Source organism: Egretta garzetta, unplaced genomic scaffold (genome assembly GCF_000687185.1).
Source record: "Egretta garzetta isolate BGI_Z169 unplaced genomic scaffold, ASM68718v1 scaffold107, whole genome shotgun sequence".
NCBI lineage: Eukaryota > Metazoa > Chordata > Aves > Pelecaniformes > Ardeidae > Egretta > Egretta garzetta.
The window spans coordinates 3,590,551-3,612,910 of NW_009260399.1; the positions used below are offsets into that span (position 1 = coordinate 3,590,551).

The 22,360-nt window shown below is 39.2% G+C and overlaps 1 protein-coding gene across 1 annotated transcript in view; it reads left to right on the forward strand.

The window, feature by feature from the left end:
• The window catches only part of ABLIM2 (actin binding LIM protein family member 2), a 135,137-nt gene that overhangs the window by 88,727 nt on the left and 24,050 nt on the right, over positions 1 to 22,360 (forward strand). The window contains exons 12-17 of the mRNA XM_035898651.1: positions 2,432 to 2,578; positions 5,918 to 5,950; positions 8,715 to 8,835; positions 10,540 to 10,638; positions 16,225 to 16,326; positions 17,490 to 17,543. Coding sequence (XP_035754544.1) covers positions 2,432 to 2,578; positions 5,918 to 5,950; positions 8,715 to 8,835; positions 10,540 to 10,638; positions 16,225 to 16,326; positions 17,490 to 17,543 — 556 coding nt within the window. The remainder of the gene's footprint in view (positions 1 to 2,431; positions 2,579 to 5,917; positions 5,951 to 8,714; positions 8,836 to 10,539; positions 10,639 to 16,224; positions 16,327 to 17,489; positions 17,544 to 22,360) is intronic.

Consider the following 22,360-nt stretch of genomic DNA (forward strand, 5'->3'; position numbering starts at 1 on the left):
CGAAGAAACCGTGTTGTGACTAAACCCGAATGTGGTTCATACAGATGGTTTACTAAAGCCATACCACTTTTTCTTCATCTGTTGATGTCGGACTTTGGTGTCTTCTTGCACTGAGAGAGGGCATAGGCCCTTTGAAGTTAGTGGGCATCTTTTCATTAACTTTAGTGCTGACTTCATTATATCCAGACTGAAATTTACCCCAGTTCAGACGCCCCCTCAGAGCCCCTACATTCCACTTAAAAATCAGTTAATTTCTAAATCATGCAATTAAATAGGGCTTAAATAAAAGTTCTTCTTTATACTTAGCTAAATTTTATGAAAAGATAATTTGAGCTGTCTGCAAAGATATATCTATCTGGAAGGTTTAGGTTAGTTTACATAGCTGTGTTGTATGTTCTCATACTAGCAATAGAAATCACATTATATTTTTATACAGGATCGTATTTCCAATTATACAATTGTAAAATTACATATTCCAAATGAAACAGATACTCTAAACTTAGAGCATGGTTTTAACGGAATCCAAACTACTAGATTATTGAAGAAATGGCTTATAGCCTCTTAGCTGTAATTTGAGCCTTCCCTAGCATATTTCAATTCCACTCACGTATTTGAAAGTAGGTGATACAAATAAAATAAAAACCAGTGTAGGCTGAATGTTTGTAGAATTGAATGTTTGGAAAGCAGCTGTATCTCTAAGGTGGTTTTTTTCATCCAAATTTGCCTACATTTTGAAATTTAAACTGAAAGGAATTACTTAACTAGACAAGTTTTACTCCTGACAGTTCTGAAATCTAGTGGGAGGATCTCAAATTGTACTTCTACATGGAGAGATAGGGGCTAAAATTATCGTAATTTACATTTAAATATTTCCAGTTTGGAACTTCTTTGGGTTCACTGGAATAATCTCCACAACCCTGGATACCTTAAAAAAGAAATTATCACAGCCTCCTTGGCCTTCCTTGGAGGTACAATGCTGCCCAAGGTCTGGAACAGACCTGATGGACAGACTCCTCCTTATCTTTGCATGACCTGTCCCTGCATCAGAGCACGCCACTGGCTTCTCTGTAAGGAGAGCTTTCTTTCCATTAAGAGGCTATTTCATTGCTCTTTAGCTTCTCAAAGTAGCTGCAAGGAAGGTGAGATCTGTAGGTCACTAAAAAATCCCATATTTGATTAAAAAACACTTTTTCATTAGTTTTGAGGATGAGAATATGTGATGGTTATGGCAGCTTTGTTCCACTTTCTTAGTTAAGAGGAATCTTCCTCCTTTCTGTGTTGCTGACGTTGCACGAATTCATACATTGTTTTAGAAAAAGTGATAAATGTAGATTGTCACACTGAATTTTTCCTGTATAACCTAATAGAAAACTTCCTTGGAAAATGTGTTGAACTTTTCTTAGCTCCTACTAAGAAAAAAATATAATCACTGCACACATAAATCCTGGATACTTTCATATTTTTGCATGTGGAAAACATTATTACAGTTTTACAGCTGATCATACTGAGATTTTCAGAGAATAGTGAGATTCACTCATCATTTTGTTGCCAACAAAGAGTTTAGCATTCTGCAAAGCCCGAACAGGGAATGGGACGATTATGCTGCCCATTTCTTCACTCTCAGCATGGCCAACTTGTTGTCGTATCTACAAGACAGTACGTGCTGGATACAGTTGTGGTGCAAGTTACCATTATCCTAAGGATAATCTGTGCAAATGTGGCATCATGATAATTATGCTTTTGGAATAAGCGTAGTAGGAGAAGAATGGGGAGCAACACAGCCCTTTCCCTCTGTTGGCTGTGTGAGTCTCATGAAAGGATTTGAACTTTACTTAATTGGCATCTGTGATCTTCCAACTAATCCATCATGGTGCAAATCCATCATCTGCTGGTTTGTGACCCATAATTAAGGGCTACTTAGGCATAGTCAGGAAAGGAGGTGAAGCTGTGGGACACAGCTGAATGGAAAAAATTAAAGACTTGACCAATGTTTTTCAGCATCTGGAGAGTATATATTGCAAATACGTATTTGATTATTCACCAGTGCTTATGGTAGGGGAACCCTGCACACCAAAACCACTTTAAAATAAAGGGTGTTTTGACTGAAAAAGGCTACAGTATCTGTCCCGCATGCCTCTCTGTGAGCTAGGAGTAAGCGGGGTACAACCAAGGGAACTGGAATGCTGCCATGCTACTCCTATTAGCCAAATGTTAGTTACAAAGAAAAGTAGAAAGCACCAGTACATAAAAAAAAACCAGCAGTAATATTTAGCACTGTGTAGTAAATATAAGAAATTTAAATGTGCACAAACAGAAAAAGTGGTTTATAACTATGATGATGACTTTTCTACCTACGTGGCTCTGTCCTTTTCTGATTGCATCCTGATCATATTCTTTCTTTTCTCACTGCTTTCTTTCCTCCCTTTCTTAGGCAAAGCTTGGAGATGAAATTCTTGACTACAGGGATTTGGCTGCTCTTCCTAAAAATAAAGCCATCTATAACATTGACCGCCCAGATATGATCTCCTATTCTCCATATATCAGTTACTCTTCAGATGACAGGCATAGTTACGGGGAGGTACTGAAACATGGGTATTTTTTTATTATGAATTTGAGATTTTATGTGCATTGTTAAACGTGCTGCTGAACACTCTTAAACGTGTGCATAATTTTAAAAAAAATTTTTCTAACTTCAGTTAATTGAGTCATGTCATCCATCCATTCACAAGGCACGTTAGCCTTCCAAAAACCAGTGAGAGGTTCATTTCACTTTTTAGTTTGTGGAAATTAAAGCATTGCTTCCTATGATTGTTTTTTAAACAGATGACATGTAATTAAAGTATGTTTTTCTGTGAGAGGAGTTCTACATGCATGTGGTAGGAAACAGGAGCCATTGCTAATTATAATGCAAAAATCAGAAGCAAAGCCAAATGTCTTTCATGATTTTTTTTTTTTTTTTTTTAAAGTGTACCATGTTATTTTGGTAACACAACACTGGTATCCCTTTCCTGTGTACAAATTTCTTTCAACTGTCTCTTACTAAAGTTCATCCTCATGTCATGCATGCGTTTTAACCTATTCATATGCAGAGCTAATATTACACAGTTTGTGCTATGAAATCCAATTTAACATAATCTTACTAATACTAATTGTGTTTCTTGTGAAGCATATTTGTATATAACTCCTGTCATGCAAGTTAGCTTTTCTTCCCTAACCTTATCTACCTTTTATTTGAATTTCTGATATTTTTTTATAATTTTAGATACTTTTTTACAAATCAGACCTCTTATATATACTAGGTATATTATCAATATATATATATGGTCTAGAATGGAAATCTGCATTGTTCTCCATAGGTGTAAGTGAATGGGTAGAAATAAATACTATAAGTAATAGCCATACTGTTTATAATAGCCCCAGTCCTACTATCACTTACACTTTACACTTAACCTACTACTAAAGTCTCAGTACCACCCTCAGGTAAAGTGCAGCACACATGTTAGATCTTGCAGACTCTCCAAACCCTCTCTGTACAATGCTGAACCACAGTAGTTTTATTATAATGCATGCTAAAAGAATTAAGATTGTATCTGGTAAAGGGTTTAAATCCTATTTAAGTTTCTGAATTCACAAAACTGAAAGCTCCTTGTTAGCCTTGAACTTGTGGAGTATAAACATTTCCTTTCTGTGTCAAAACATGTGGGTGCTGATAATGTTTGTGACCCTCCTCAACTGCTCATTTACAGCTAGACTTGGCAGGGGTGCATAGACTAAACAACCTTCTGCCCAGCTCCTGGGAAGACTCACTCATTGCACCTGCTCCAAGGTAATGGTTATAAAACCATTGCACCCAGCATAAATCTGTGCTGCAGCTGGAGGGAGTTTCCCCCTGCCTGCCCTCAGTATCTCCTTAGCCACTTGCTTCTGAGCCTCTCCTTTGGCAGAGCGTTTGGGTGGCTGTGGTAGGGCTTAGGTTTCTTCTGAACCCCTAGCATGATCTGACTCTATGCCATCACTTGAAGGCTGGAGATACTACGGGCAGGACAACTGCCTGCTGGTGTGGAGAAACTGCACATCTTGGTGGCAGTCCAGCCTTTGCTGGGACCCAGTGGCTGTGAACTGTGGGAACCTCAGCATTGTACTTTCAGGAGCAGGATAGAAGGCAGCTGCAGTTGAGCTCTAAAAAAACCAACCAACCAAAGAAATAAAATCACAGCGAAGAGGGTATTGCTGCTGTCACCTGCTTTTAGTGGGTAGCACAGTGATGAGACCATGACAGGAGGCATTTACTGGGACAACAGGAGTCATTGCCTTTTTCAGTAAACATAAAACTTAACAGAAGAGAAAAGGGACCACATCGTGAATGACGGCCTTTTCACTTGAGGCTCTAGGAGTCACCTACAGCGTTTGCCCCAACAGCTTAACGCTGTCTCAGGTACGTCTGTGCTGATGGCATTTAGGTCTGCCAAGACATCAATGATATCTTAAAAAATAAAAAAGTGGAGTCCAATCATCTGTTTCTAGGTGCCTAAACCAGGAGAGGATTTTGGGCTGTGCTCACAATCCAACAGGCACATTTTTGAGATGGTCTACGTATTTACATCCTTGATGTTTCCAGGGGGAAAAAATACAGAATCATAGAATATCTCAAATTGGAAGGGACTCATAAGGATCATTGAGTCCAACTCAGAACTACCTAAAACTAGATTCTGTGACTAAGCGTCATCCAGACGCTTCTTGAACTCTGACAGGCATGGTGCTGTGACCACTGCCCTGGGGACCCTCTTCCACTGACTGACCAACCTCTCAGTGAAGAACCTTTTCCTGATGTCCAATCTGAACTTCCCCTGATGCAGCTTCACTCCATTTCCTCGTATCCTATCGCTGGTCACCAGAGAGAGGAGATCACCACCTCCCCCTCTGCTGCCCACCTTAAGGAAGTTGTACACTGCGATGGGGTCACCCCTCAGCCTTCTATTCTCCAAACTGAACAAACCAAGTGACCTTAGCTGCTCCTTGTAAGTCTTGTCCTCAAGACCTTTCACCATCTTGGTCGCGCTCCTCTGGACACACTTATAATTTGATGTCCTTCTTATATTGAGGTGCCCAAATCTGCCCACAGCACTCAAGGTGGGGCCGCACCAGCGCAGTGTAGAGTGGGACAGTCACCTCCCTTGACCGACTGGCTATGCTCTGCTTGATGCACCCCGGGACATGGTTGGCCCTTTTGGCTGCCAGGGCACACTGTTGACTCATATTCAACTTGCCATCAACCCAAACCCCCAGATCTCTTTCTGTCCCTCAGTCCTCTTGTCCCCCAGTTTCTATGTAAGTATATCCCGTCTTCCAAATCTCAGCATCCTGGCTGCACCCGCAGCTGCAATAGTTTCAGCAGATTTCTGCTCAGCTAAGTGAGTTTAGCCTTTAATTTTGAAAGGAAAATGAACAAACAGCAAATTTTCAAATTACGTGATGTTTAACTAAAAATTAAATAGTACAGATATTTTTGCTTCCCTTAATACAGCCAGCTCTGAGCAACAAAGTTCTAGTCTAGATTTTGGAGCTGCTTCAATGGAGATTTAACTAGGGCTTGTGTCTGGTTTCAGGTGATTGCTTTGAATGTGAGTTTCCCTACCAGCAGCACTCTCTGTGGTACAGTGCTGGCCTCACCAGACTCCAGGATTTTGTAGTAAAGAATTCAACAAAAGCTTTATATGAAATTATTTAGCTCTTATTCCTCGTTTTCTTCTTTAAAAGCAAATAAAAAGAAAAGTTGCCCTAACTTTAATTGACAGGTGTTTTTCCTTACTGTATCATGTGTTCTACACGGATATTGATATTTTAAGAGTAGCTCTTCTCACAAGTAACATCATGCATGAATTTGTATCACTAATTTGTTGTGTGTTGCTGTTTGCAGTCACCTCAGTTGCTCTCTCCAACGACTACTGAGGTAATCCCCAATGCCTTTGTTCTCCTGTTATGACCCATTTTGTGATGCATAAACCTGGTCATACTGATAACCCGCAGCGTCTGAAATGTGGGGTTTGCCTCCTGCCTCTGCCGTGCATGGGGTTTTATAATTTGTGGTTTTCACACTGTTACTTGTGTTGAATACGTGCTCTGCTTCTGGATTGTCATCTGTATGCATCGATCTCCACTGTCATCCATGATTCTGCTTTCCAAAATAAAGGTTGTATTGTGGTCACTTCTTCAAGCTCTACTAAATGAATTACGCTCGGAAATATGATTTGTTTACATTTAAAGCTGCCAGAGTGAACTGACTTGAATTAATGCTGGCATAGCTTTCTCTTATTTTTTTATTTATTTTTATTTTTTTTTCCCCACAAATAGTTAAACTGTTGATACTATTTGTGCACACATACCGTTAAATCATTTGCACGTACCTGAACTTCTGTGTCTGTGGTTTTTGATGTGTATTAATGATCAAAGCCAGTCATTGTTTCAGGAAACATCACCTTGGCAGCTGTGAAAGCATTTCACATAGCTTCCCAGGTAGTAACTCTGTTACATATCACAGGCCTGGCTAATTTCTCCATTATCCTAATTTTGCGTTAAGAGAACTGTATTGCAAAATTTTGGTAACAGTAGAGAATTGCAGATTTTCATTAAGGATTGTAAATAATCAACTGTCACTATGAGCATTGGTTAAACAGAAAAGTTAACCAATAGAAATGTAATCTAATTGGTAGTTTAAAAATAAAAACGTGCTTTACTTAATATTGGATTTCGTGAAGTTAATTGACTTTTCCTTACAGAGACAAAAAGTACGCAAAATATAAGGTCTGAATTAATCAATACGGAATCTTGGTGTTTTGGAAGTAATTTCCTTTAAATTAGCTATCAGTTAGGAAACAGTCATACTATTAAATTCCAGAAGTTGCACTGGTATGGAGGTTGGTGCTGCCATGGTTCATGTTAGTGAATCCTCCCGGTTATCCAGATTTGCCATGCCATCTTTCTCTAAAGGGTCTATGATCAGGTGCTCAGGCATCATCATCTGCAAACTTGTCACCAGTTTTATTGCAGGGATTTTTATTAGAGGAAAATGCCACTGTATCATACAATTGGACACATCACAGACCATTAGCTACCACTCATATGATATTTAGATATCATCACAAGACTTTCTAGATATTGCTGTACCGCCTGTAAATCTCTTCACAAGGGTTAGAGTGGGTATTAAATAATGCAGCTACTTCAGGAGGGAAACATCTGAAACTGGGCATAGAGAAGATGCTGGCAGAATGCCTACAGAGCACTGCATGCTTGGGAAAGCATCAGTTGTTCTCACTTTTTTGTATAATTTCTTCTGAAATCGATATTAAAGCAGTAATGCTGCTTACCACTATACAAAACTGATTTTCCATTTTTCAAAACATAGTCAGTGAGTCTGGGGTGAGGTGGAAGGGATGGAGCACACCTGAACCAGAGGAAAAAACTGATGATGGGAGAACATTCTACATCTGTATGGAGTCAAGAATAATTCCAGAGAAGCCAGATAGGAAACTGCATTCATCTAAAGATGGATGGTTGGATACAATTAAGTTGTCCTGATAGGAATTTGGGAGATGATGATGGAGCTAAGTAGGATCTCCTATGTGTTTAAATGATGAACGATCCAATGGAGTCACACAGGTGGCTGAAGGTGTCCCAGTATTCATGACAAGTGACTAACACCTCCTATGGTGTAGCCTATTTTCACTCACTCCTACTGAATAAGAGAGGGGAAGCATTTTTTTGGAGTATGACATTCCATCTGGGAGCATCTGTGAGTTACACTGATTTGTTGTAATCTGAAGTTAACTCAAGCCAATTCCTGCTTGTCTTAAAAGAAACAAATTTGAATTTGCATTTATAGGTAGTTTACAAAAAGTAATTTCCACATCTGATTCACTCAGTAATGCTTTTACTGTTAAGAGGACACTGCATGCAAATTGCAATTATAATTTAACTAGCTACAGAGAGTGAGGGGGTTGGAATGGGTGTACATGGTTTTAAGTGGTTGAAGCCAAGGGTTTAGTGGGAAATGGGTTGTATGACTTGCTTTGCACAGTGTACCACACCAGTATGAATGCTAATGCTGTATATGAGTGTTTCTTACCAGTTACCTAGCTAGTAATGACCATTTTGTAATATAGTATGCTGGGCAATTTATACAGCAGGCACAGTAGTTTCTGTGGTATAATGAAGCCAACAAATGCTGATTTTTGTGTTGCCTGTAACCGTTATGCATCCATTCTTATGGGTACAAAGTGACCATAGTACTATCACGCTAACCTGATCTCACCTTAGAGTCATAGAATCATCTAGGTTGGAAAAGACCTTTAAGTTCATCAAGTCTAACCATTAACCTAACCCTGCCATCCCACCTGTCTATGTTCTTATACTGTCCTGAAACAACACCTCTACAGTGTTACATTCTTTTCAAATTATATTGTTGTTTTAAATTCATGTATGTGCTGACTTTCCTGAGAACATGACCGTTCTCTGATACTTGGCAGAGCTCCTTCGGTCACACTGCGATGGAGGTGCTTAGGGCTGAAAGCCCCCTCATTTCATTGGGATTGCATGGAGCATTACAACAGCATCGACTTCCATCTGCATGGCACAGAAACATGGAAAACGGCATATTCTGTCAGTTTTGGAAGTTATTCCTCTTCCCTAATGACATACATTTCCTCTCTCCCTCTCAGGGTGACCAAGATGACAGATCATTCAAGCAGTACAGGACTTCAAGCCCTAGTTCTGCTGGCTCTCTGGGCTATGGTCGCTACACTCCGACCTCCCATTCTCCTCAGCATTACAGCAGACCAGGTAATTGAAAAGCAGTCTTATATTTATTCTCTAGATTTTTCCACTACTTTGCGTTATGTTGTAAGTAGGATAGACTCCAGCAGACAAGGGGGTTAAGGTGGAGTAGTAGTTCATAGCGGTGATTTATTTACAGAGACTTCCATGGGGAGTAAGGAAGTAAGTGATTCAGAAATGAGCATCTAAGAAAACGAAAACAGGCATCTAGAAAGATTGTATCTGTAAACAGAAGATAGAATAGTTTAAAGGACTTAGTCCTGGTCTCATCATTCCTGAATCTACACATTCAATCCACAGCTCTTCCACGGTGTGGCATGGTAGCAGTGAATGCACACAAAGCCAAGACGGTGATTGAGTGACTTCGTATCCCTTCTTGTACCGCAGGATTATGGTCTGTGTCTCCTCTTCACAGTGCAAGAGCTGGAGGAGTGACTAGTGGTCCTAATGGCTGGATTTTGAAGGCCAAGTTGCTTTAGTTGAGAAGCTTATAGCAATGTTTATTGCAGTTTTGGGCTGTAGTAGCAGCTGTGTTGATGATTTTGTCGCACAGAGGAGGGATCACCTCCTTTTGATCTTTGCATGGGGCTCCCTTACAAAAGCCCATTCATATTTGGGCACTGTACAGAGTTTTATCCTTGGAAATAATCAACTAGATTGCTCAAAATGAATTCTAATTTTTCTCCACTCTGTCATTTGGGTGGAAAACACAGAGCATTTGTATTATTTTCTTGGTGTCTTTTAACTTTTTTGGGGATACATTATAATTATCAACTAGTTTGGAATATTGGAAGCTCTTAATCTTTCCAGTAGAAATTAAAATTTTATGGGTAAAACAATTTTTACAGGAATTGAATACTTGTATTACATAAAGTCTTTGATGAAGTGGAAATGAGATTGAGTATGAAAGAACTATTAAAGAGAGGAAAGATTAGTCTCCAATGAAGGTCTGGCAGCTGTGTCATGCTTAAGCTTAGCTGCACACTGTTAAAGCCAGGAGGAAAGACAAAAGAAATTCCAAATTAATTCCCATGTTTTACAGCTTCATTGAAAATTTGGAAGACAGTCATCATAATTGCCACTTTTAATAATTGCCATTAGTCCTCAAAAATACGTTATCAGGGCAGTATTACAACAAAGCAAAGATGACTTCTGAGAACATTTTTCCAAGTACCTAATCACATGTCTAACTTTCAGAGCTCAAATAACTTCAGGATGTTTCCTCAAATGCTTAAATTAGCCTTGGTGCTTGTGAACTGAATCCTACCAGTGTGCACTGGCGGCAGTGAGAACTGGACCCACTCATAGCACAGTTCTCAGCAGAGACGAGGCTCTCCCCATTTCATTTCATTAGATCCATTATGAGCATATATCATTCCCTCTTGCAGCTTTTGAATACGCAGATTTTCCCCTGAGCGAAGCTATGCTTTTTGTGGTGCCTTTTCTGGAATATTTTCTGATGCGTTACATTATCAGCATTTTATCTGCGCTTCCTGTCTGCAGCAAACCCGTGTCCCTTGGCCAACCTCATAGCATGGCCACTCTAAGGTTTTTGCAATAACCAGAGAAAGATGGAGTCTTAAATATAAACTATATGTTTTCTAAGCATCAGGAGGAAAATGTTCCTGAAAAAAAGGATGGCATTGTAATTTGTGGCTTTCAGTAAGTGAACTAAATAGTTTATTTTCACTTACTCTCTGTTGCCCCCAGCTGGTACTCAGAGTCTTGGTACCAGTAGCTGCATCTCCCTGCCCCAACACCCAAGCCCTACATCTACATTCAGACATCATTACATCCCTTTCTTCAAAGGTAAGGTCCAGGAATGCAAAACCGTGCTGTGATACTGTAGACTTATTCAGATGTGTTTCACTTTTATGTCTGTGCAAGCATGGCTTCCACTTGGATAAAATTTGTCTTAATTTTGTGCAAGTGCTTTCTTGATGTACTGTGTAAGTTTTAAAGAACTGAGTGAGTATGGGTTGTTTTATTTTTGCTTTTTTTTCAGTGAGTGTTAAATGTTTTTCAAAGGGGTGGAGGGAAGGAACTAGATTTTCTAATGAAAATGAGGGAGGCAAATAATTTAAAAGTCTATTTGTTTTAAAATACAGTATTTAGCCTATTTTGGTGACACTAAATAAGTATTATAACAAGCTTATATGTTGGATCCAACATTGGATGATCAGTTATCTAACCTTCTAACCTACATCTAGGGATTCTTCATGTTATTTGTAGTATTAACAAAAATATGCCAGATAAGCTGGTTAAATCAATATACCTGCACTGAGTAGCAAATAATGTTATAAAAGAGAGTAACTGAGTCTAGCCTCCTTGCCATTAATTTTTTTTGCAGTGAATATTAACTTTCAATGATCTCCATGTTGCAGATGTGGGACAGTAATGAGAAATGCCAAGAACTTTTGAGGCAAAGGCTATTTTTTTTAGCTAGTCAGTTAAATGTCAGAGAGAGAAGGCATTCAGCTATCACATGTGTCTTCCCCTGAGTCTGCCCTCTCTAGTAACAATACAAGTGGGGAGGAGACAGGAGTGATGGATGCCAAACATTTTCAGTGCCCGTTCCTTGACTCTCATGTACTGTCTGATTTAATAAAGCAAAACTGTTCTTTTTGCCTTCATAAACATTACAGAAAAGGAAGTGACCCTCTGCAGGAACCAGACATGCAAACTCAAATGAATAACAGGCGCTCATCACCTTTGGAAAAATAACTAATGCATCCTCATTGGGCCCTAATGCCTCCAGAAACAGTTCTGTCCAAAAGCAGCTGAATCTCACTGGCATAAGCAGGAACAGAGTCAAGCTCGAGTCTCCCAAATGTGATCCCCAAGAGAAAATTTTGGAAGAAAAAGCTGATGAGATTAAACTGAGTTGTTGACATTTTAAAGACAACTTGCAAAACTCCTTCCCACACCCACAAGCACTCACCCTCCTCAGACATTTCTTGGAAGGCTGGCACACACCCTGGTATTCCCTGAGGTGCTGTGTGAACAATTTTTTGATCTGCCCTCTGAATTTGGACGATACCATCCAACCTGATGTACTGAGTGAGAAAAACATCTTTAGTGTGCTGCAGTGCACGATTTCGCTGTACAGAAAGCTCTCTATTTGAAAGCCTGCCTGCAGTTGCTTAGCAGCGCTCTTGTTTAAATGAATTTCTGTTCAGTGCTACCTGCTGATGCTCAGAGCAGCAGCAATTACTTTGTGCTGCTGTTTGGAGGATGAACACCTCAAGTGGCAGCTCCTTGCGCCCAAACAATTATTAGTAGTGTGATCAAAATTATAATATTTTGCAATTCTGCAGTGCTTTTTATCAAGGAGCTAAAATACCTTGCAAGCAGTAGCTTACAGGGCCCCACAGTGCTCCTCTGAGGCAGGCGAGCCTGTTTATAATTTTCCTATATAGGTAACCCTGAGCCCTGCAGAGGTTGTATACGTTATCCACTGCTTTACACTGAGTTAATGTCTCAGTCTGAAAGGAGTCAAGAAGATTTGCCCCCATCCTCTTCAAGTTCTCTGAATTCTTTTCTCTGATTTGCAGTCTGTATTTTTTCCTTGCCCTGAGAAGCCTTTTGAGGGTGTCGAGGTGCTATTTTTTTTTCTCTTCGAAGTGGTTAGTGTGGGAAAAGTAGGACTGTAGAAATAGTTGCTTTGTATCCAGACCAAGGTTAATGTTGCCACTTCAGTTTTTAAAAAGTGAAATCACGCTCATTTAAAATTTTGTTATTAAATCCAAAAATAATACACTGTTTAATAATACTAGAAGTAATCTTTATAAAACCAGCACTCCACAATCATCATTAAAAATACTTCTTTAGGCTTCCAGGAGACAGGAATGCTATTACCCTAGAGAAATTAAAACAGGCAGAATCTTCCTTTCGACTTCACTGAGTTTGCATCGTATTCTTTCTGAGAATTACATGGTTCATCATTTTTCCAGTGAAAAATGATTATAGAGTTCCGGTTCTTTCCTTAGGATACTACAGTCTAGTTCCCATGAAGTGTAATGGGATGAGCTATCCTTCATCATGCAGACCAATGATTTGGTTGTGCTCTTTGAAGGATTTTTGTCTTCAAAATGTCTTCAAAATAAATCCTGTGCCAGCCTCGCTTCAAGAAAGCTTCACAGTTCATGCCCTTGCGAATCACAGGGTGTGATATTCCAAGTACCTATGCTTGGTGTAATTCTTGCTCTTGAGGTGACGGAGTCAGTAAGTGTACAGGCTGTGCTGGGCCCTACTAAAAAAAAGCTTACTTAAAATGTAGTAGAAAGTATCTTCCCTTTCTAGTACAGGAGCACAACTTCCAAAGCCTATTTATTTGGCTTTGAAAGCTTGAAAAGAATTAGTCATCAAGCTTCAGAAAATTTTGTCTAGCTTAATGCACCATGTGCAGAGATATTAAGGGATCTCGTTTCAGGAGTAGGCTCTGACATCTCCCTCGTTAGGCCTGTGGTATCTGCTTTTTGTTCAACCCCGAACTTAGACAGCTCTTACTGTAACTTGTTATCAAATTTCTCATCCTCCCAGATAAGATAAAATCTGACTGGGAAGGAGGTATAAACAGTGTGATACTTTTCCTGGCAATCCCTTGAAAAGGGAGCATGGTCTGAGCTCTGGTCAGTTGGCTCCACACACATAGGGTTAAAAGAGCAGCCTGCCCTGTCAGCAGCCAAAAGACACAAGGAAGTTTTTGTGGTTGACACTCAAGTTCAAAGTGAACGTTTCCAGATTCTTTCCAAGTTAAACAAAATCCAGGGAAGAGTTCACGATTCTGGTTTTTTGCTCTTCACTGACCAGTAAAGCAGATCACAGCCTGCAGCTGCTTGTGGCAGAAGACAAAACCAAAAGCTTGACAAATCTCTCTTTGTGGTACTTTATTTTCTCTGAGACCTTATTTGAAGTTCTTCTTCAGTGTATACCAGGCAAACCTTGAAAGAGACAAATTCTTGGCAAAGTCTCATTTTAGAGATTTTTATTATAGGCTAGATTAAATGACTGTCTGGAATTCCTACACATGAACTTTCTACATGGGTCTTCAGTTGGCGTTATTATCAAATACTTATTTTTGTAGGCAAAATGTGAAATACAACTACTCCTTTGTGTTTGTCCAAAACAGTGGCAGTTATAATTTAAATGTGCATCAGCTTGTACAAGTGGGCTGCAAGAAGAACCTTTCCCCTCATTTCATCCTTAGTTCTTCCCTTTCGAGCAAGTTAGAGGTAGTAGCTTTGCAAACCGCTCCACCCAGGTGATGCTTGCAACGAGCAGTTTGCACATTTGCTGCCCCCTGGTACTTGTGCTTGTGTCCTGTTTTCTTACAAGTTTATTCCTCTTAATGCTTCCTCCTAATTCCCCGCTGACACCCTACCCTATCCCTGAAGAATGACCTTCTATGTGTGTACAATGCCAGCACCTTGGGGTCACCGCTCAATGAAGTAATTATTCATAAAAGTCATATATGAATGAGTTTTTAATAATATGCTAATTTTAAGTAAATGAGGAATTAATGCACTATGAAAATCACTTGAAACTTTTCCTTTTCTTTTTAAATTAAAAAATTCCAGTAGTAACATCATTTTTGGATCAAGATTTTTAAGGCTGTTCGAGTTGTGGAGGACCTTACTTTACTAAGTGTCTACCACCGCTCTTTGCGTTCAAACTTGGAGTGACATTGAGGCTTCTTCCATTTAGTAGGGATGGCCAAGCATGTGGCAGCAAGGAAAAAGGGAATTAATAAATGGGCAGTGAAAAGCTGTCACCACTTCTTTCCTTCCAAGAGCAAAACAGGAATCAAGAAACTGGATAACCGTCTGGTTCCTTGTCTGAGGACAACTTGACTGCAAGCTGGTGGTGATGCACCAGATTTTTAGTAATGCACAATTCTTCCCTTACTTTTTGGAAGGACTATAGGCTATCATCACATGCAGTTGTGATTTCAGTTTCTCAACTGCTCTGATTACATTTTTTTCAACGCGGAAATCACTGTTATTGAGTACGCAGTGGTAATGGTGAATAGTTTTTGAGTTTTAATTTTTAACCAACTGTGGAAATAAGAGACACAAAATTTAGAACTTAGTGTATTATCATGAGATACATATCACGCTCTTCTGACCTTGTCTGGCCTTGATTCTGGTCCTGTTGAATTCCGTGGCACTAGCCAGTTGTCTTCAGTGGTGCACGTCAAGGCTGGCTTTGGGGACAGCCCAATGACCATGCATTCAGTGCTTGTCAGCAGAGGCAAGGGTTCAGCGGAGACTACTTCCATGGGCATGGCCCAGACAGTTATGGTAATCCAGGGGTTCAGCGGAGACTACTTCCATGGGCATGGCCCAGACAGTTATGGTAATCCAGTAGTTTTATGGTTATAAAACTTCCCCTCCCTGAAGGCAGAACTCAGTTAGAGATCTAGTGCTCTGAGCTGCTGTACTTTCTTTACCCCCAAAATACCTGCTATAATTTCATCCTTACTAGCCATCAAATTTGTGCTCCATCCACACTAAAACAATAACAGTGAATTAACAACCATTTTATGTTAGAATAAACGTCATGTTTGGCTTCCAGTTGCTTAACAGTGCTGTAAATTAATTGGATTTTACAAGTCCCAAAAAAGTAGAGCTTTACTTTTTTGTTTGCCAAGCAGCACTATAATGCCATAGAGGGTGCTTTGGGGAAATAAGAGGAAATAAATGGCACCTAATGAGCATTTGACAAGATAAGTAGAAAAATGAATATGGATCAGTCCTATGTACATCTTGAAATTTGGTGAAGTGACTATGGCATTATAGATCCATGACTTGATAATCCAACCTTGTTTGCATAAATACAAAACTCTGTGGCATGTTACCTGTGGGAAAGGTTTGCAATTAAGAACCAAATTTCAACATCTGTTTTTGTCCCTGATACATGCAGGAATATGTGACTTGACCGTAACATCTGGTTTTTGGTCTGGTCCCGCTTGGAGATAATTTAAACACTACTGAATGATTTTATTACTGGTTTCAGGGGCAGGCCATAAGCCATAGCATTAAACTTTTCAAAAACATGATTGATAGAATATTCAATTAAGGCTATGCAAAACACATTACAGGATTATGGATGTTCTTATCCTTTTATTTTCTTCATTAACATGTTGTTAAAAGAGAAGCTTTAGTTTCAAAGTGAGGCAGTTTAATCTGATGTTCTCTATCAGATATTCATTATTGATGGGATGTTTGGAGACTGAGCCAATATACTGTGCTGAAAAAGAATGGGTTTTTCAAAAAATGTATATTTAAAACTGTTGGATTAACAAGTCATTCTGAACAAGCTTTTATGCTTGAAATACTCTACTTTGCTTTCCATTTTTTCTTTTATCTGCTTTCTTTGCTCTTCCCCTTGGAGGCAGTGAAAGTGGTCGGAGCACTCCAAGCTTATCCATGTACTCAGACAGCAAATCTTCACCTTCTGTCTATCAGCAGGCTCCTAGACATTTCCATATTCCAGGTAGGCGTTCACTGCTTAGCTTTTGATCTTCAATTGCTGGCACCTGTTTGTTCTTTTCTGAATGTAATTTTTTTTTGCATTGATTTGTGAATTTCAAACTGCAAGAGAAGAAAATGTCTGATAAGTGAAAATCTGTTGCCTGTTAAACTTCGTCTCAGAAATAAGGGGAGTTAGAGAGCTATGTGCTTATGTATATAAAAAAAATGCTTTAGAGGAGGCACACAGTGAAAATGTTCGTAAGCCTACAAAGACACAATTATTTGTAGTGCCATAGCTGCTGTTGAATTTGTGTGCAGGAGGGAAGGCTGAAGGGGGTTTTGGTTTTGTTTATTTCCTTATCCAGCATATTAACATAGACTTTAAAAACAGCTGGAAGACTTTAGAACTCCACGAAGCTCACTGTGGCTGTGCCTTTGCATATTAAATTTATGTCCATGTTGTTCAGCTTTTTAACTGCTAGGCACATCTACCTGCTTAGTTTTATTTATGGTTAGCTTCTGGGGTTAATGTTTCTGTAAACACCATAATTAGGAATAGTATCTGCTCGGGTCTGTTGTATTAAGTGAATCTGATGTCTGTGCAAGATACTATGGGAACCCTGGACTGTGGCTCAAAAAATTCTTGGAAGGCCAAGTTAGCTATAGAACTCAACATAGAGACAAACTATGGGATTTCCTATAAGGATATTAGGCATTTCCAGTATAAACATCTATATCTGAACATGTACACTTTCTTCTTAATTAGTGGAGAAAGTCTCTTTTCAAGCATGGCTATTATAGTGACCTGTTGTATGTGAATTGTATTTTGAGTAGTGACAAGAGTAGCCAGTTTCTCTTTGTTGTCTCCTAAGTATACATTGGTGGTGCAGATATAGCCACCTACGTTTCAGCAAATGGATGCCACTTGAGGTGGCTTAAAACATTTTGGGGGGCGTAGGGGGGGTTATGCTGTATAGATAGACATAGCCAATGTTTTAAATATGTAAAGATGATGGGTAAGGCTCCATTCTCCGGTAGCAGCCAGTGAATGACAAAGCACTGAATGAATGCGTAGTCTTTGTTCAAGTGTTTGCATTTTAGTGTTATTGAGAGGAGACAAAAGCAGCATGGTCTGAACTGCCTGCTTACTCTTTTATTCTTTCCTTTCTCTTTCCTCTTCCTCAGACACTGGCGTAAAAGATAACATCTATAGGAAACCTCCTATCTACAAACAGCATGGTACAGTCTGCTTTTCTCTGTTGCAGTTTTCGCTACCTGTCTTTGTAAAGAAATGCATATTGACTTCCAAATTAGTTTGTTGTAGTCTTTGCATTTCATGATGTCCCTGTAATCTCAAATAGAAAAGGAAAAAAAGTAATGTGAACATTTAATAGTATTTTGTATAACATGCTGTCCAAGGATTCAGTAAAATTGAAAAGTAAAACTGAGTAAAACTGGAATAATGATATTTTGATTTGTCTTGCTAATTCAGAGTTCATACTAACTTCAAGGCAGTTTTCTTATTTATGGAATGATAAACCATGTAAATGTAGAAGGTTTCTCTCCTGTTGTCAGACCATGCCTTGGGATATCTAGTTTTTGTAAATAATTCTTACTTCTACATTGCTGAGGAAAAAATGTTCATTGATATGTGGTGCATATGAAATATCTACTTTTCATATGCAAGTTGTTCAAGCTGTAAAATATCAGGAACAAATGTAAACACACCGTGGCAGTTAGGAACAAATTCAGTAGCTGGTAACATTGGCAAGGTATGATTGGAAAACCTTTGGCAGACCTAGCAACAAGACTGTTGCCTGAGTTTCTAAACAACAGAAAGAAATATGTGTTGTTCTGTGCCAATGAGGATCTGACTTAAGACTCTAGTAAATATACGGGCATCGGACTAGGGGACCTCTAGGGGTCCCTTCCAACCCAAAACATTCTATGATTCTATAAAAAATAGAAATATAAAGTCTGCATTCTTCTATTATTATTTTTGCTATATATTCAACTAATTAACATCAATGCAATTTCCATGCTGATGTCAGTGCCTATGTGTTCTCCGTGATGTTTGACAATGGTCTTGGTTCATGATACAGGCTTAGAAATACAGAATTCGTTGTTCTAAACTGAATTCTATTATTAATCTTTAGAAATGAACGCGTATGGATTCTGCTGCATTAGGGTGCCTAGAAAGTGCAGAAGTACATTTCTGATTAACAGTCATGACTGGGGTACTCCTGTACTCAGAAGCAAAGGACAAAAATAAAATGCGTAATATAAATCTGCCCCAAACCAAAAATTGTATTTTAATCATGATTGCTCCCCTGCTTGGGAACGAAGGAGAGAATGAAGTAAACATGAGAGATGTTCATCACACTGCGAGCAGTAGTTAAGGCACTTTGGGGATGAAAGCCTGGTTTATTGGGGGTGCAGGCAGGAGAGCAAAGCTGTGCCAGTCTTGATGGCAGGGGAAGGTCCAGCCTGTGCCTGTGAGCAGTGTCTCTCTTGGAGCATCTCTTCCCATCCTGTTACCTTCTCACAGCGCTGTCCGCACAGAGGCGGCTTGCTAGGTTGTATGTAAGAGTGAGAAAGCTCCGTGTGTCTGCTCTTACATGCTTCGGCTTTAGCTGATAACTGGTAATTCTCCGTGAGTCAAAGGTTAGGGAACTGCAGGTAAATCACTGGCTTCATAGAGCAAAGAAAATACATTTTACATTTTTTTCTGTTGTGGTAATAGGGGGCTTTAAATGATTTTAAAATACTCAAATAATGTTTAGTCCAAAACAAAAAAAAATTATGCTTTTATGTAGTTATCATTTTTATACTATCTTTCACAGAAAACCACATTTCTGTTTTGGACGAAGTTATAGTTTGGATCTGATACAGTGAGAGGAGAAATAAAATTGTCAGCTGATGTCTCCCCACTGAGTCAGCAGCCTGCGCGCGTTCACAGTAACTGGTGCTTCATGCTGAACTAACTGCACATTCAAATCATCCAGATTTAGATAACCTCTGTGGTTTTTTCTGAGTATGGTTTTGAACAAAGTCAGACTGGCTGATGTTTCAGGTATCGGTCTTTGATAGATATTTCTGCTCTCAGTGTCCTAATCCTGGACAAACTGATGTTACCTCTAAGGCAAAGATATAGTATCTGTTTGGTTTAGTGCTTGACTTAATGTAATCTGCCAACCTTATAGTCTGCCCAAGCTCTCTAATTCCTTCTTGTCTTTAGATACACAAATCATTTGAGGCAACTACTCAGGCTGAGCAAAATAAGCTACTGACAAAGGAAGCTGAATATTATGGTGGTATTTGGAAAGATCACGAGCAAATGCAAAGTTACAATCATCTGGTGTAAATCAGCGCGGCTTCACTGGTTTGCACAAGCTGATGATATGGCTCCAATGTCCTGTATCCTCCCTGTGTTTCTTAATTTTATAGATTTTTTTGGTTTGAAAAGAGGATTCTGAGCAGCAGCTTTTTTTGTTTGAGGCCAGGCATTTTTATATCAATTTTCCATCTGTCAGATATGCACTCAATGTCTGGATTATGTCAATTTTGCAGTGCTCTATGGAGCTGTTCCTCATATTCACTGGAGTGAGCAGAGAATTAAATTATCGATTTGTTGAGAATACGTGATTGTTGTTTTTCTGTTGAAAAGTAAAACACTTAAAAACCAAAAAAAAAAAAAAAGAACATTCCTTCCAATAAAATAAATAAATAAGTAAGTAAAATTTACCTTTTATTCTGGAAGAACTCCCAGCTAAAGAGTGAACACACGAGCAACTGATGATTCAGCTCCTCAAGCTAACAGGACACTGAACAGATAGATGCTGAAAAGGAGCCAGAGAACATTCCTTTGTTGAAGAGACCAAGTTTGAACAAACAAGCACAAAAATGTTCTTTAAAACAAAAACTGCAAGAAGCTCTTCCAAAACATTTGGCTTTAAAAGGTTTCAGTTACAGCAGTGCCCAACAGATTTGCTGTAGCTACAGCTTCTGTGTTTCTATTATAAACACTCAACTTCAGAATGAAAAAAAGGTGGTGGAAAAATGGCACATGCGAGAGACGGGGCTGAGAGCTGGGGTCGGAAAGTGAAGAGTGCGGAGGCCTGCATGGTCGTTCTTTTGTGTGTGTTCGTGTTTGAACATTGTTCAAGGTTTAAAAAACAAATGAAGAGGTTTGCTCTCCAGCAATATTAGCAGTGATCCGTATGAAACATGCCATTCACACTGGGGATCACAGCAGAACTGAGTATCCCTTGTAGCCGTGAAGCTAATGCCCAGTATGGATGAAATTCAGGCCACTTGGATTTATCTGCCAAGGATGTGTTGTGTAAAGGACTCTCAGGAACCCGGGAGGGGCAGGCCTTCATGGCCCCTCTTGGTTTGGGTTGTACTCCTCTGGATAAAACCTTGATGTTTAAGTAGTTCGAAATCAGATGCTTTCATGATCCCATGGAACATTTGAAATCTCTGAATAATGCTTTGGATTAAACTTTTTTTTTTTCCCTTTGAAAACATCAATATCTTGAAACAAAAACAATTTCCAAAAATGCATCAAATTCTCTATACAGATTTCTGATTTAGTGAGAGCAAGATCCATACATATAACCTGGAACAACTCATTCACTGGTGATTTAGGGTATGGTTCCAAAATACCAGTGAACCAGGTTTTAGTCCTTCTTGCAATGTAGGGACTTTATTTTTTATCTTTCATATATTGATATTTCTTTCTCAGAGGAGTAGCTTGCCATCACGGGAAAATGCCCTGGTCAGGATGCTATTAGCTAACTGTGAAGACTTCAAGTTTCTTTGTCATAATGCTGGTTTTATTTTATGACCCAGCTTTGTTTTGCCACATTAAATTCAGAAAAAAAAAAACCAAAAAAACCTCTACGGTTACAGATTTTCACCTCTAACCCAAGATCTTTTCATTACCGCAATTTGTCATTTTTTAAGTATCACCTCCTCAACAAAACCAGTTAAGGTCTGGATGTGAGCTCCATAATGGCATCAGAAAATGAAACAGAATAACACTGAAATGCTAATGGTGGTGGCCTTTTGCCCGTGTTGCTTAGATGCAGGGCAGATCCTCTGCAGACATGCTGGCTGGGGAAACAGAGAGGGCAGAGATGTTCCCAACTTGCTGGGAGTGTTGCAGCACTTCTAACAGTGCAACTTGATGTCCTCCTCACCTCTGAGAGTCAAATCTGAGCCTTAACTTTTGCATTATCATACTATTTTTATTATTAATAAATATGTTTTCTGGCTATGTTGTGTTGCATGGGGCTCTCGTGTTGCCCTTTTACTCAGGCATTGCAGACAACTCCCTTGCTATGATGAATTCTCATGGGCTTAAAATTATGCTCGGTCATTGCATTCCTCCAGTTTTGTACAATTAAATTCTCCCCAAAACAACATAGAGTGATACAAAGGCAAGTAGGACTCAAATTTGGGGAATTTATCTGAAATTATGTGAAATTCAGCACAAAATCTTTCTGTAGGATTCTGAGGTGTAACTCAGTGTCCGGAACAATACTCTGGGACATGAAAGACAAGGGAAAACATGTTTGATGGTTGGGAACTATCTACTGAATAGCTTTTAAATTTTCAGTTTTTAAGTTTTTCTTCTCAGCAAGTTGGAAAGTTACAAGAAAATAGACCAACAGTAAACTATCAACAATATTTTTTGTTAAAAGATGTTTTAAGAGGGCAATATAGTCGAAAAAGTGGTTGGTCACAGAACTGTGAATTTTAGACTCTGACACAGCCTCTCTTGCAGGTTTCATGAAGAAGTAATACCAAATTTGTTCCTATCTTCTGTACCTTCATTGCCTATCCTTGTGGGGAACGTTGGGGGCCCAGGTGTGCAGTCCACAAAATCAATGTATACTGTCATGGTTATGGTAACACAGAAGAATGGAGAAATTTTTACCCCTATGTGCATTAACCATACAAATCTGTCCCTACGTTATGATGTAGGTTTTTTCCCGACCAGTCATTCCCCAAAAGTAGTTTCTTCCTAGAAAAATAGGTTCAAAATCCAG